Genomic DNA, 16,348 nt, shown 5'->3' with positions numbered 1-16,348 from the left:
GTGCAGGTGACCATAGTTTTGGGTGTGTAGAGAAGTTTCCACTGCAGTGCTTTCATATAGTCCTGAAAAGGAATTGTTTCTTGGACAGAGTAATTTCAGGCTATCTTTCAGATGATCTTTTAAACCAAGGCCTTATCTGCTTGCTTGGATAGATGTAATTTTGGTGGATGCATCTTGAAGAAAAAGCGAATTATCCCCAGTGGCCTGACTATTATTTATCCCTCGCTCTACATGATAGGAACACATTATCTGGTGCCGATCGCGTCACTGCTTGCTATCTGAAAGCTGGCACTTCAATTCCTATATTACAGCAATGGCTGTCCTTCAAAAAGTTCTTATTTGCCTGTAGTGTGCTTTCAGGTCTGGTAATAGAAATTCATGGACTTTAATATTATATAATATAAGCAATGTCTGCTCTGGAGAGGGGAATGTGTGAGCTCATTTGGCCAGATGCCTGGTGTGTGATCCAAAATAATGGCAGTGGTGTGACTTTGATTCCCTGTTCCAGAGTGGAAGGCAATTGCAAGGTACTGCTGGCTGAAATCTGTCAAGAAAACAGCGCAAAGTGTCAGCAGTGAGCCAATGGCTGCCTTTGGGCAGATCACTCATGAGTGAATGCACTCAATGCTGTTCTACAAAAGTGGACAACGCCTCTTCCTTGAAAGGAAACATCCTTGTTAAAAGCTGGCTACTGAACACTAATTGTTTCCAAGCTTGAGAAAGAGTCCCCTTTAATTACAGGCTTGTAATTAGCAGGTGTGGAGGAGGGAGTAGTCTTGCAAGTGGGATCAAGAGTAATGGCTGTCACTTCTTTTGATGTGTTAATGCAAATTCAGAAGCAAGTCTTGTACAAGTTTTCTTTTGCAGTTACACAAGCAACAACTTTTACAACATTGGCACTGCAATATTCTGTAAGCAAAACATTTATTAATTCTTTCCTTTTTGTAAATTTTGTTCTGCCACAAATGCAAGGCTAAATTTGTAGTGTTTTACTATTAGCTATCCAATTTCAAAAAAAGTAAGTGAAATTTAGTTTTCAATGTCGATAAGGCAGCATTTTGTTTTGCAGCAAAACCAATGCAGTTTACCTAGACTTCCTTGTTTAAGGGGGAATCAAATTCTACTCTACATGAGTAGAGTTGATAGGTAATGTGTCAGTTTTCATCATGGAAATATTTTGCAGTCTGTGGGTCAAAGTATATGCTCTTGCACAATTAGTTTGCACTTCTGAGTATTTGAAGGAATGGAACTTATTCTGTAAAAGTTCCTTTATTAATGAGAGTAGACTTCCATTCTGGCCTGTAGCAGCTGTGTGTTATGCATGAATTGCAATTTGAGTATCATGCTGCCTTTTTTAACTTGATGCCAAACATTGCTTCCGTTTCTTGAATATTGTTTGCCCTCAACAATATCTCCATACACTTGCAAAGTAACATGATCAGTTTCGAGTCTGTGATATGATTCCAGATCAGAGTATTAAAACATAGTAATTTTCCTTTGTTACGTTATGTTTTCTCTCTGTGATCTGAACTGGAAACTCCCTGTTGCTGTCAGTATGCAGCTACTTTGTCGCTAGGTACATATAGGTCTCATAATGTTAACTGTCCTTTCTCCCCAAATTTAGGAAATTAATTTGCTGTTTTAATATTTTCTGCAAACAATGATGCGAATCAAGAAGTTTAGGCTATTCATTTCTGCTTGAGAAAATAAATGTATTATAGTGTTAACTTGCTTTCCAGCTAGTATATCTGTTGACTATAATGTGAGAACTTGATTGGAGTAATCAGGATGTTGCCCAGTAAATGGGATTTTCATCTTTTCTTTCAAAAGAAGTTGAGATATGTGCTGAAATGCTGACGAACAGCCCTGCTCCTGTGGGAAAGCATATTTATAATGGACATGAAGTTTTGAAAATATCCAAGATTGAGCAGGCTATCTCACAGCAATTGACCTTGTAAATACTACAACAAATAGACCCCGAGTTTGCAGTGGTAAATTGCAAAATTGTTGGCATTCTGTTGTCAGCAAGTTTATTTATTCTGTGTTCCTTGAAAGGATTAGCTGTTAAAGTTCTTCCAGAGTTCAATCCTTTTGCAAATCATCACTTTTATCTTAGTTTCACTGTAAAAAGAAACCAAAAAATGTTACAACTAGCTAATAAGCTATAATCGAGTCTTTGAACAATATATTAGCTTCATAGTTACAAATTCACAACCTTACTAACATTTTAAAAATAAATTTCTATTAATAGCCTATCGGATTTTTTTATTTTAAAGATTTGGAATTTATCATAATTTTTAAAAACTTTGTGATGTTTGAGCTTAACCTAATCATAAACATGTTTAGTTATCTTAAACATTAAGTTACAAATGAAGGGATTCAGTGCTCTTAATTTCTTGCTTTGGGGTCTTGACGATGTGCCATCATGATTGCCTAGATATCTTGTTTGCTGACATTACAGTGGGGTATCCCTTTGACGTGGCATCAGATTTTAAGCACCCATAGGAAACTGAAGTCTATGTCATAAAGCTGTTAGATCTTTATGGAATCTTTCTTTGAGATTACTGGAAAGTGTTGTGGCTTTAATGCTAACAGTAACATCTTAAATTATGTAATTATTTGCATGGCTTCCAATTTTGATTTGGCTAGCAAAAGATACAATGTAAAACCAAGTTTATTTTACACAGGTGAGTTGGAAGGGAAAATGAGTGACTAAGTTTTCTGACTAGTGTTCAGATCAGTCTAAGAGGCAGCAATGAGGTACCCTTGCTAATAATTACTTTTGAATTTTTATGTTATTCTGCACATGTGAGCAGATTCCAGAAAGTTACTGTCAGTTTTTGTGGAATTGTGAGGGTGAATTCTGGCATTAATGCCTTGGTTTACTTTTTGCAAAATTTTGCAATGCACAATGTAGTCCATACTAAGCTTGAAAATATGGCTACATGTAATAAATTTTCAATTTCAATTATTATAGTTAAGCTCTTTCACAAGAATCAATTATACAATTGAGAACCTGAGTCTTATGGATATGAGCAGGTCCCTTTCAGTTTTGCACTTGATCGTGCTAGGAGTTCATGTTTTAAATGTTAATATTTCTTTAGGTACATGTACCATGTCTTAACAAAGAACACGACTGTGACAGACAGCAATCGTAACCTGCTGGTGGAGACCATTCGTTCTATTACAGAAATCCTCATTTGGGGAGATCAAAATGATGCCTCTGTTTTTGAGTAAGTTCTCATTCATATTAATGCTTCTTTTTGTTTGAGTAAAATGATCACAAAACAATGTCTGTATTGATCCATTTTATCCTAGGAGAAATGTACTCTGTGACTTCACTGAGATAATTTGCTGGCAAGTTATTGCTTAAGTGGAAAGAGATTTGAAAGTCTGATTGTGCATGCCTTCCTGATGAACAGGCAGCATGTTCACGAGATTTAGACTTTTTTAGCTTCTTAAAAGTTTTCTTGGATTAGCATTCTGAAAACCTGTTCCATCTGTGATTCTACACTGATGCTTTACACTCCGGGTGTGACCCAGCAGCAAGAAAATTCTGAGGGTGGCAATTCAAATAACTTGAGTAAGAAGGAGAAATCAGAGTCGAAGAGTGTGGTGCCTGAAAAGCACAGCCAGTCCGGCAGCATCTGAGCAGCGGGAAAATCAACATTTTGGGCATAAGGAATTCCTGACCAGGGGCTTCTACCCGAAATGTCAACCCTTCAGCTCTTTGGATGCTGCCTGACTGGCTGTGCTTTTCCAGCACCACACTCTTCAATCTTGAGTAAGAAGACCCACAATTTTGTGGGCTCTGGCTGTGTTCAGGCCTGAGAACTTTGGTTGTGTCAGTGGGTGTAGCATATCAATGTTTCGCATTTTTGAATGATCCTTTGAGTTAATCCAGGACTGACATCTGAGTTCTCTGCTGCACAAACACCATTGCCAACTCATGGTTTGGGACCCTAATTTCTTGTCCTATGATTTGGCCAACTGTTTGGGAACCCCTGATGTAGCATCTGTAAGACTTCAAAATCACAGCCTTGTTATTCTTTTTGATTCCTTTAATGGAAAAACACTTCTGCATGAGGCTATTACAAGGAAGGATAGGAGGAAAGATGGCAGGCTGCGCTAAAACAAGTAGTAAAATGTTCATCAAACATATTAAGAGTGAATGATAGAGTGGAGCTCATGAGGAACAAGCAAGGTAAGCTGCTTACTGAAGCAAAGCATATGGCAGACGCACAAAATAGATATAGTGCTTCTGTCTTTACCAAATTAGAAGATGGTGACAGTGGCCTGTTTGAAAATGTGGTTGTTGAGCAACTGAACAGTACAGTGATAGTTAAAGGAGAGGTGCTAAAAATGCTGTTAGCATTCCAGGTGGCGAAGTCCTCAGGCCTGGATGGGATGCATCCTAGATTGGTGTGAGAGAAAGGAGCAAATTGTGGAGCCATTGATGGAAACCCTCTAAGCTACTCTGAACACAGGCTTAGTTCCGGGGACTAGAGCATTGCAGATATGATGCTGCTGTTTAAGAAAGCTGCAAAGGTAGACCCATGGAACTACAGACCTGTCAGCTTGACATCAATAGTAGGAAAACTGATGGAAGTCATAATACAGGATCAGGTAAATGTAAATCCACTTGGAGAAAAATAACTTAATACTCAGCAGCCAGCATGACTCTATTAAGGGCAGGTCATGCCTGATACATTTAATTGAGTTTCTTGACAAGGTGACGGAGGCTAAATGTATATTTGGACTTTCAGAAAGCATTTAATACGGTACCATATGAGATGCTGGTTAGCCAATTAGAATTGTTTGAGATTGACATGTGCTTGGCAGCATGGTTTAGAAGTTGGCTAAATATAGGAAACCGAGGGTAGGCATAGATGAACATTTCTCAGAGTGGAAGTGAGTTGCAAGTAGTTTTCCCAGGGATTAGTTTTGAGACTCATGCTTTTCCTGATTTATCAAAACAATTTTTTTAGAGGTGGATGTTGAGGGCAAAATCACTAAATTTACAGATGATACTAAGCTAGGGAGAATTGAGAATTGTGAGGATGATGCTGAGTGACTTGAGAGGGACATTGACAAGTTGGTCAAATGGGCAGACACCTGCCAGATGAATTTTACTGCAAGGAAATGTGTGAAGAAAAGGAAAACACTTGTATACTTAATGTTAAGGTCCTGGGAAGGATTGCCGAATAAAGAGACCTTGGAGTGCGGGTTCATAGTGTTTTAAAAGTAGTGTCTCAAGTAGACAGGGTAGTGAAGAAGGTCTTTGGTATGCTTACCTTTCTTGGCCAGTGCATCGAGTATAGGAGTTGGGAGGTCATGCTACAGCTGTACAGAACATTGGTTAGGTGGCTTTTGGAATTCTGCGTTCAAATGTGATCTCCCCACTATAGCAAAGATCTTGTGAAATTATTCAGAAAATATTTACAAGGGTATTTGCTAGGATTGGAGGGTTTGTGCTATAGGGAGAAGCTGAATAGTCTGGGACTATTTTCCCTGGAGTGTTGAAGGCTGAGGGGTAACCTTAGAGAGGCTTATAAAACCATGAGGCCATAGTCAAGGTGGGACAGTTCAAAACTAGAGGGCGTAGGTTTAATGTGAGAGAGGAAAAATTTTAAAATGAGCCACTTTTTCATGCAGACGGTGGTGTGTGTATGGAATGAGCTGCCAGAGGAAGTGGTGGAGGCTGGTACAATTACAACATTAAAAAGGCATCCGGATGTGTATATGAATAGGAAGGGTTTAGAGAGAAATGGACCAAATGCTGGCAAATGGGACTGGATTAATTTAGGATATCTGGGTCAACATGGACGGGCTAGATCAAAGGGTCTGTTTCAATACTGTGCATCTCTATGACTCAAATGTATTTTGGTAGAAGAAACACAGAGATGGAACACTGGGTCACTGGTGCAGATTTGAGGGGCATACATGAGCAAAACAACCTCAACATTCATCTGCATGATTCTGGGAAGGTGGCCAGGCAAGTTGAAATAAGGTGTATAGGATCCTTGGTTTATAAATAGATGAGTACAGTATAAAAGCTAGGAAGTAGTGCTACACTTCAACAAATCATTGGTCAGACCACATTTGGAGTATTGTGTTCAGTTCTGGGCACCTTCTTTTAAGGATGTTAAAGCCATGGAGAGAATTCCAAGGAGATTCCCTGGAATGATCTCATGTATGAGGGATTTTTAAGTACAAGGAAGGATTGGCAAAATTGAGCTTATTCTCCTTGGAGCAGGGAAGATTAAGAGGCGAGTATATTGAGATTGTCAAAATTGATCATAATTTTGAACGGGTAATGAAGGATATTCTATTTCCACTTGTTGGTATGTCCATCACTAGGGGGTTACCATTTCAAGTTTGTCAGCAAGAGAGCTATGAGTGAGAAGAGAAGGAACTTCTTTACACAGAGTTGTTAGGGATTGGAATGGGTTGCTTGGGAGAATGGTGGACGCATTTTCCATCCAAGATTTGAAAAGAGAGCTGGATAACTGTGAAAGTGATGAATTTAGAGTAATATGGAGATAGAGCTGGAGAAAGGGACTAGCTGGTCATTTCTTTTGTGAGCCAGTACAAATACAATGTGTCAAATGGCTCCTTCTGTGTTGTAAAATTCTATGATTCTGAGGTTTGTGGGCAGAAACTGGTGTTCATTATCAACACGGTCACAATGCTGTGCTGCCCACCTGTTGCACCTTGAGGATCGTGCTCATAAGATTGTATTTTTGATTAATCTTATTAGCTCAATGAAAATGAGTGTCTTGTGAGTTTTGACATCAGATTTTCAAGTGCTTGCCAATAATTTAATCTAGTTTTGTTGATCACCCTGATGAAGTTTTGAATATGTATATAGGTCTCTTTATTCTGGGAAGAAAAATACGTTGGGTTCAGCATGCTGCCACCTTGAGTCAAATGCTGCATTCATACCTGGTTAGTTTTGCTTTATCCATGAAACCAACTTCAATCAAAAATGTTTTGTGGTTGGTCCATTTTGACCTCTTCTTGAAGTTCCCACCATTGTTTAAGTTAGCCAAGGGTGATTCATGTGATCTCTGGAATGTCTGACCCATGCTGGATACCACAGAGTTGTGGTCCTTTGCAACATCCTGCCTGTGGTGCTGAAAATTTACCCACCTAAACTCGCTGTTTCACTTGCTCAACTGGTGCACTACAGTTATGACACTAACATCTAGATATTTTTAAATTAATCTTTTAGAGATAGGTGCACGTGAATTCAGGCCTCCTGGCCCAGAGATGGGAACACTCCCATTGATCGACAGGAGCCCCAACACAAGCACATGCCCAATAAAGTAGAAAATTGCCCAGCTGTGTCCATACACAAAAAGAGGACCGAACTAATTTGCTTAGTTACTAGCCTGTTAATCTATTCTGTATCATTAGCAAAGCAATGTCAGGTTTAATTTACTCATCAATAACCTGACAGCTAATGCACTGTTTGGGTTCAGTTGGCATTTCTTACCTCCTAGATGTCTTTCTGGCCTTGTCCTGAACCTGGATGAAAGAGCTGAACTCTAGGCAATAGATGAGTGATTAACCGATTGCTTTTCAAATCAACGTAGCATTTGATAGTGTGTCATCAAGAAGTCTTGTTAAATCTGGTCAATGGAAATAGGTGGAAACTCTTCTAAGGCTCAAATAGGATTGGCCATGCTAAATTGCACAGTGTCCAGGGTTGTGCAGGTTAGTTGGATTAGCCATGGGGAATGCAGGCTTACAGGAGTAGAGTAGAGAATGTAAAGGGTTGGTGTGGACTCAATGGGTTGAATAGCCTGCCTCCACAGTGTAGAGATTCTGTGAGTCTGATACCTGTACAAATAAAGGTGAGTTAGTTGTTGGAGTTCAGTCACCTTAGTTCTAGGATGTTGCTGCAGGAATTCTTCAGAACAGAGCCTTAGGTCCAGTTGTCTTCAATTGCTTCTCTATCATTTAAATTTAGAAGGAAGGTAGTTGGAAGGTGCTCCCACACCAAGAAAGCTATGCAACAATTGAGTTTTGGGCTGATAAATAGTATAGAACAAATGTTACTTACGATATTCAAAAAAAATCTAAAACTAATCCCCCTGTTCCTTGACATTCAATAGTGTTACCCTCATCTAATGCCTTGCCATTGTTATTTCGAGTCACAATGGACCAAAACAGAATTGGGCCAATTGTGACTACATGAGCAACTCCGAGGTTAAACATTGTGAGCACCTTGCCTCTAGACTCCACACAGCCTTTACAAGTCCTACAAGGCACAATTCAGCAGCGTAATGGAATACATTCTGCTGTTCCAATAACGTCAAGGAAGCTCAACATCATGACCAAGTAATTCACTTGACTGGCACCCAATCTACCACCATTAAACATTCACTCCTTCGACCATCAGTGATTTTGCTTGTGCCATGGTGATAGATGAGAAAACTCAATTATTCAAAAGGTTTGACATTGAAGATAAGGTATCAGAAATACTGTCAATCCTTAAAATTAGCCAGACCTCCAAACTAGGTGAGATGCATTTGAAGATAGTGAATGGAAATGGCAGGAAATAATCTTATCAATTTTCCCCAGACTCTGGGGAGTGTCATAGAATTTCAAATGTAACAGTCTTGTTCAAAAAAAGGTTAAGGATAAGCTTTGCAATTGCAGACCAATCAGTTTCACTTTAGTGATGGGGAAGCTTCTTGAAAAGATATGAGGGATAGAATTAAATGTACGTGAATTTCCAAAAGGCATTCAACACAGTGCCACACAACTGACTTGAGAAAATGTATAGTTTGTGGCGTAAATGGGATCCCAGATGGCGAGAACTTTTGTAAATATAAGGTAATATTTGGAGATATTAGTTGTGTTTGACCTAAATTTTGAAGTTTCGTTTTGAAAATTAGTCAGGCATATCACTTTCCAGTCTTGGAGGTTTTTCTTTCTCGAAATAGAAACATGGATGCAAAATTGGCTTGAAGTTGAAAACAAAGAGCAATGATTAATTAATATTTTCATGCTAGAGGAACGTTTGTATTGGAGTTTCCCAGGCCTCAGTTTTGGGACGCTTTTTTTTTCTAATTATGTATTAATCACCTAGATCTTGGTGCGCAGGGAACAGTTTGCAAGTTTGCTGATGGTATAAAACTTAGAGAATTAATGTTACGAGGAGAGCAGTATATTTACAAAGATTTTGAAAAGTCAGTGAAGTGGACAGGTTGGTAAAACATTAAATTAAGTATGGAGAAGTGTAAGGTGAGGCATTTAGTGGAAAGAATAAGTATAAGGGATGTTATGCTCAAGAATGTGTGGGAATAAGAGAGACCTAGGTTATCTGTGCATAAAACAGCAAAGGTGGCAAGGCACTTCTTGCAAGCACTTAATAAAGCCAAGAATACATTTTATTAACAGGGGAATGGAGTACAGGAGCAGAGGAAGGTATACTCCAATAAAACACCAGCTGTTCGTCAGCTGGGTTACTGTGTATCATTCAGGATGCCTCCCTTTTAAGAAGAATGTAAACACATTGGGGAGAGTGCAGTAAAGCTTTACAGGAATGGTTCCAAGGATGAAACACTCCGTTAAGAGGAAAGATTGGACAAGTTGGAATTGTTCTTGAGAAAAAGAATGCTGAAAGGCATTTTGGTAGATTTCAAAATCATGAGGGAACTGAACAGAATAAATGGGGAAAAAAAACTTCCCTCATTTGAAAGGGTTGCAGGTAATTTGCAAAAGAAGCAAATGTGATTTTTTTTAAATAAAAGGTTTTCACAGAATGAATAGTTGGTCTTGATTGCACTGCCTGGATGTGTTGGAGGTCCAACTGAGGCATTAGAGGGTATTAAATGACTATTTAAATAGGAACAATATTTTGGATTATGGAGAAAAGCAGGAGAATGGCACCAAGCCCATTCTGATCCGGTGCTGACACGGTAGGTCAAACAATCTTCATTCTTCACTGTCACAATTCTGAGAAATTCTGTGCACAGTGATAGCACTGGCTACAATCTGCTAGATGTACTGCAACAACTTGCCGGGGTCCTTCAACAACAACTTCTATCACATAGAAGGACAAGGGCAGCAGGCTCCTGACAACATGACCACCTGCAACTTCCCTTCCAAGTGACTCATTCTGACTTATCAATTTACTGGCTTTTTCTCATTTCATGCTAGGTTTAAATATTGCAAGTTCCTTCATTGCTTTTCAGACTGGAGGCCTGTGACCAGTGGTATGCTGCAAGGATTGGTGCTGAGTCCGCTGCTTTTTGTCATTTGTATAAATGATTTGGATGTGAACATAGGTATGGTTAGTAAGCTTGCAGATAACACCAAAGTTGGAGGTGTAGTGGACAGTGAAGAAAGTTACCTCCGATTACAACAAGATCTTAATCAGTGGGCTGAGGAGTGGAGTTTAATTTAGATCAATGTGAGATGCTGCATTTTGGAAAAGCAAATCAGGATAGGACTTATACGCTTAATGGTAAGGTCCTGGGGAATGTTGCTGAACAAAGAGACCTTGGACTGCAGGTTCATAGTTCCTTGAAAGTAGAGTCTCGGGTAGATAGGATAGTGGAGAAGGCACTTTGTATGCTTTCCTTTATTGGTCAGAGCACTGAGTATAGGAGTTGGGAGGTCGTGTTGTGGCTGTAGAGAACATTGGTTACGCCATTTTTGGAATATTGTGTGCAATTCTGGTCTCCCTCCAATAGGAAGGATGCTGTGAAACTTGAAAGGGTTCAGAAAAGATTTGCATGCATGTTGACATACGTATGGAATGAGTTGCCAGAGGAAGTGGTGGAGGCTGGTACAATTAAACATTTAAAATACACCTGGATGGGGATATGAATAGGGAGGGTTGAGAGGGATATGGGCCAAATGCTGGCAAATGGGGCTAGAATAATTTAGGATATCTGGTTGGCATGGACAAGTGGGACCGAAGGGTCTGTTTCCGTGCTGTACATCTCGACGACTCTGTCTCTGTAACAGTGAATCTAGAAGGTGACTCACTAGCACTTTGCAAAGGCAACTGGGATTGGGTCATAACTGCTGGTCCAGTGTGATACCTACTCCTGTGAATGAACAGGAGAGCAGAACGTGAGATGAAGTTGCTCATTATCGAAATTTTGTTCCAGTTTGTATACAAAACCTATCTGTTCACAAACATTCATCTTTTCTACACAAATGCATTAGACAATGTGTGCATTGGGTTATCAGAGGCACACACAGACATGGAAGCTTTGACAAACATCATATAATATTTCTACGGCAGTAGAGATTTCATATTTTTTCCTCTTGATGATTGGATGATAAAATGCCAAGCAATATAGCACTATCAAGTTAACACTGTTCTGCAATGACTCCTAATTTTTAATCATCACAAACAGTAGTAGCTTGCATTTATATATTGCCTTTTAATTAACTGGATTTGAAAAAAATTTTAAGACATTTGATGCCTTGACTGAACCATTGTGGGTGAATGGGACCTTCTCTTGTATAGCAGAGTGTGGTTCATGTGTATATTGTGAAGGATGGATGACTTGTTATGGGTGCATTGAAATAGTTATACATGAAGGTCACAAGTGCATTGATGTTTTCACCAATAGGTGTGTTAAGGTAGGAGTGGAATTGAAAGTGTAACAAATGAAAGTAGCTCTTTATGATGGAGAAAGTATGGATTGAGAGCTCAGCTGAAGGATGATTTGAAATACAGGTAACTTGTGAGCATTCTGGTTTAGCTAGAAATGGTGCTGAGAAGGATGGTGAATGTGGTAGCGGGGAGAAAAAATTTGTCAGGGCTGAAGGAAATGATTTCAGTCCTCTGTTTTTAACATCTCATCCATGAATATCTGACAGTCAGTCTACCATAACAAATCCTGAACAAGTTGACGGAGAAGTAAAGCTGTGTGTCTTCATTGTGCACGTAGGAAATGATGTACATATGTTTAGATTATGCTATCATAGGGTTGGATATTGTTAGTAAGAGGGGTTCACTGATGGACTATTGAGGGTCTTAAGATAAAGTAATGGCTCTGTGTGGGGAAAGGAATCTGATGTTGGTGATATTCTGAATGTGATCTGATAATTAAGAATTGAACCAGGCTTTGCAGAGTCACTGTGAAGGACATTTGAATGTGAACATTGGAAGAGAATTGTGTGACCACTTAAGTGAAAAGCTGTGAAGGGAATAGTACCTTGTGTCACAGTCATAGTTGGATGTACTTTGTGATTTAAACCAAGTGTTGTCATGGTGTCAGGAATGGAAACCTGATTAGACCGATTCAAACACTGAATTTGAAAAAGATGGGGATGGATTTGGAAAGTGGTATTATGTTCAAGAATTTGGAAAAAGTAAGAGATGTTGATGGGATTCCAGTTTGCAAGGACAACGGGTGGCACTTTGAGAAGTGGTGGTGAGAATTCTGTATCTCCCATTCTTTCAAAACTGAGGCTCAGGTCTAGGAAACAATGTTTTACATTGTGGGAGTAATGAGAACAGCAGAAAGATGGATGGCCGCAATCTTTGTGCAGATGTTTCGGGACTTGTCATGATGTTGGAGATAAGGTGGCAATTGTGATGACAGGAAGGGATTTAGGGTTGGACTGGGAGTAAAAATAGACTTGCATTGATAACCTGCCTCTGTGTAAAATAACTAATTACATTGTACTTGAATGCTAATGAAAACAAATTTTGTTTCAGCTTTTTCTTGGAGAAAAACATGTTTGTTTTCTTCTTAAATATATTGCGCCAGAGATCCGGACGCTATGTTTGTGTACAGCTGCTTCAGACCATCAATATCCTATTTGAAAATATTAGCCATGAGACCTCTTTGTGTAAGTATATATTCTTTTGTAATTTTTAAAAAATGCATTTTCAGTTGTTCTGCCTTTCTCTCTGGCATTGTGAGCACACTAAATATTACATAGACTATTTTTCTCAATGCATTAATACGTTTAGCAAAGAAGGACAATTGGATTAGATTAGATTACTTAGTGTGAAAACAGTCCCTTCGGCCCAACAAGTCCATAGCAATCCACCCAGACCCATTCCCCTACATTTACCCCTTCACTTAAGACTATGGGCAATTTAGCATTGCCAATTCACCAGACCTGCACATCTTTGGACTGTGGGAGGAAACCGGAGCACCCGGAGGAAACCCACGCAGATACTGGGAGAATGTGCAAACTCCACACAGACAGTTGCCTGAAGCGGGAATTGAACCTGGATCTCTGGCACTGTGAGGCCACCGTGCTGCCCATTACTTTTGTTTCACTTGTGAACCTTGTCACTTTCTCTTGTTTGACCACTAATCTTAGGAGCGAAGGAACCACTCTGTCTCCAGGAACTCCTTGTACATGGTGGCTGTTGATTCTTGAAAATAACTGCTTGGTTTCCCTTCATTTTGTCTGTGATAATTCAGACAGTATAGTCACGCTGGCGGATGTTGTTGGCCGGTGCTGAACTCTTTTTTTTTTCCCCCTTTTTGTTTCTGTTTCTTTCTGTGATTTACTGTTCTCTCTCTTTTTTTCTGGGAAATTGAGGATATTGTGGTAGGGAAGGAAGCCACCAATGGCTACAGGCTGCTTATGGAATTGTGAATATGGGGAGAAAAAAAGAGGTCTCTACTGTATCCCTAGCACCCAATCACTTATGCATCTGCCATCCCAACGTTTGCAAATAATGAGCTGTGAGGAGGATGCTGAGTTGTTGTAGTAAGTGGGTAAGCGCATGGCACGTGCAGTATAATGTGCATGAATATGAAGTTATCCACTTCGGTAGTGAAAATAAGAAGGCAGATTATTACTTGAATGGCTCTAAAATGGAAGAGGTGAATATTCAGTGAGACCTGTGTCCACATGCACCAGTCGCCAAAAGTAAGCTCGCAGGTGCAGCAGGTGGTAAAGAAGACCAACTGTATGTAGGCCTTCATACTGAGGATTCAAGTAAAGGAGCAAGGATGTCTTGCTGCAATCATACACCTCACTGTTGAGGCCACATCTAGAATATTGTGTTCGAATTATCTAAGGATGAGTGTTCTAACCATAATGTCGCAAAGGTTTACCAAATTGATTCCTGGAATGTCAGGAATGAGGAGGGATTGAGTCAGTTAGGATTATATTCATAGGAGTTTAGGTAAATGAGGAGAGGTGGGGAAATCTCAGAAACCTATAAAGTTCTAACTGGAAGGAAGGATGTTCCTGATGGTGGTGGAGCCCAGAACTAGGGGGTCATAGTATAAGCATAAATGATAAACCTCTTAGGACTGAAATGAGCAGAAAGCTCTTCACTCAGAATAGTGAGCCTGTGCCTCAAGTAGTTCAGGTCAAAACTTTTTCAAGAAGGAGGCAGATTTAACTCTTGTGACTAAAGGGATGAAGAGGTATGGGGAGGTTGGGGTTAGGATATTGTACTCATTGCCCCAGTCTTTTCTCCTCAGAATGACTCAGTTGCTCCTATATCTTTTTACTTCCATTATTTAGCTCATCCTTCCCACTCTCTTACCCAAACCCCACAATGTCAAAACACTGAGGGCTCCTCGTTCTCAAATGAGCAATTTCTTCTTTCACTCCCTCATGTGTTTTCCATCAAATAAGTGGTTTGTTTTTTTTAAAATGTGCCTTTTAAATTATAAACAAACAAACTAGAACCAAGAAATAATGCCCTTTTCTGTGTTTTTCATGTTATCTCCTCATTTGTGATATAGTTTGTCTATCTTACACATGGATTAGTACTGACCTCTCGATGATCAGAGATGAGATTAGTCTGCTTCAAAACTGAAGGTTTTTTAAAGTTGAAATAAAATTACATGAAGAAAGCATTCATATCCTGGCTTAATAAATACAAACAGAAAGTGCTGGAAATGCGTGGCAGGTCTGACTATATCTGTAGAGAGAGAGTTCATGTTAAGTATGTAATAATTTGGAGATGACGGTGTTGGGTTGGGGTGAACAAAATTTAAAAATCACACAACACCAGGTTATAGTCCAACAGGAATGCTGTGGTGTGATTTTTAACTTATGTAAGTTAATGTTTCAGGTTGGCTTTTCATCATAGTCATAGAGATGTACAGGTTGGAAACAGACCCTTCAGTCCAAACCGTCCATGCCGACCAGAAATCCCAACCCAATCTAGTCCCACCTGCCAGCAGCCAGCCTATACCCCTCCAAACCCTTCCTATTCATATACCCATCTAAGTACCTTTCTCTTTGGCTTCATCCTCGCTGTCTTTCTGATCTGTCTGTGCCTCTGCCTCAGTGTCTCCCTGGCACTTTTGAATTTCTATATCTGTTAATTATAGAATAGAATAAACTACACTGTTCAAATCTCCACACCACTCTATGGAAGAGTTAGTTGGAGTCTGGCAATTTTCATCAGTACGGGACAGTCTGGATAAAGGTTCTCTAATGTTATTCAAATGTCAACATGTATTAATGGAGAACAGAGATCCATGGTGGTAAATCGTGTATTTGGATTTTTTTTTAGAAACATTTAGAAACAAACATTTCCCTGCAACAGTGTCTGTCCTTATCTTAAAATGCTTTCTGAAAAAAAACTGTTTCTCAAATTTTGTTTCCTTAAAAAAAACTGCAGTTAGATGGTGTGCTGAGTACATTGCACTCTGAGCAAGTTGTGTAGTTTGACGTAAGAATCTTCTGAGATGTGGCATATCAGAGCATCAATGTGTTTTCTGCTTTACATTGATAACCTTTCAACCTTGTCCCTTTTGCTATGGTGACTCAATCACCAATTTTTTAAAATGCAAAATAAACTACTTTGCAACTGTGTGGGGAGAAGCGTTTAAAAGATGTTTAAGCAACCTTGTTAATTTTGAACTGGACAAAGAAAGCAAATGAAATGTATTTGTGTTAAAGTTGGACTTCTGTTTTATCAACAATGGCTTTTATTCAAAAGATTTCTGTATCTCTGCATTAGAAAAAAAACATGAAAGTTGTGGTGGACATATCAAGTTTTAATGCAATTGCTTATTTACATTTAAATCTTCATGTTTCTTTCTAACCTGAGCCAAAATGCTTTGCGCTGTGCTGCCATGAGATGCATATTCATAAAAACATGTGACTAAGGGGCAAGTGTTGACCATTCGGTCCCTCATGGCTGATTTAATTGTAATAAAACTTCCCACCTACTCCTGATAATCTCTCTCCCTCTTGCTTCCCAAGAATCTATTCAATCTATTCATTGAGTCATAGAGATGTACAGCACGGAAACATACCTTTCGGTCCAATTCATCCATGCCAACCAGATATCCTAACCTGATCTAGTCCCATTTGCCAGCATTTGGCCCATATCCCTTAAACCATTCCTATTCATACACCCACCCTGATGCCTTTT

General features: G+C 39.3%; 1 protein-coding gene across 1 annotated transcript in view; it reads left to right on the top strand.

The window, feature by feature from the left end:
* The window catches only part of clec16a (C-type lectin domain containing 16A), a 269,043-nt gene that overhangs the window by 4,053 nt on the left and 248,642 nt on the right, over window positions 1–16,348 (top strand). Inside the window, exons 2-3 of the mRNA XM_060840490.1 lie at window positions 3,105–3,233; window positions 12,698–12,831. Coding sequence (XP_060696473.1) covers window positions 3,105–3,233; window positions 12,698–12,831 — 263 coding nt within the window. The remainder of the gene's footprint in view (window positions 1–3,104; window positions 3,234–12,697; window positions 12,832–16,348) is intronic.

The sequence above is a fragment of the Hemiscyllium ocellatum genome, chromosome 20 (genome assembly GCF_020745735.1).
Source record: "Hemiscyllium ocellatum isolate sHemOce1 chromosome 20, sHemOce1.pat.X.cur, whole genome shotgun sequence".
NCBI classification, from domain to species: Eukaryota; Metazoa; Chordata; class Chondrichthyes; order Orectolobiformes; family Hemiscylliidae; genus Hemiscyllium; species Hemiscyllium ocellatum.
The sequence above is the reverse complement of the archived record's forward strand: the minus strand, read 5'-3'. Positions and strand labels throughout refer to the sequence as shown.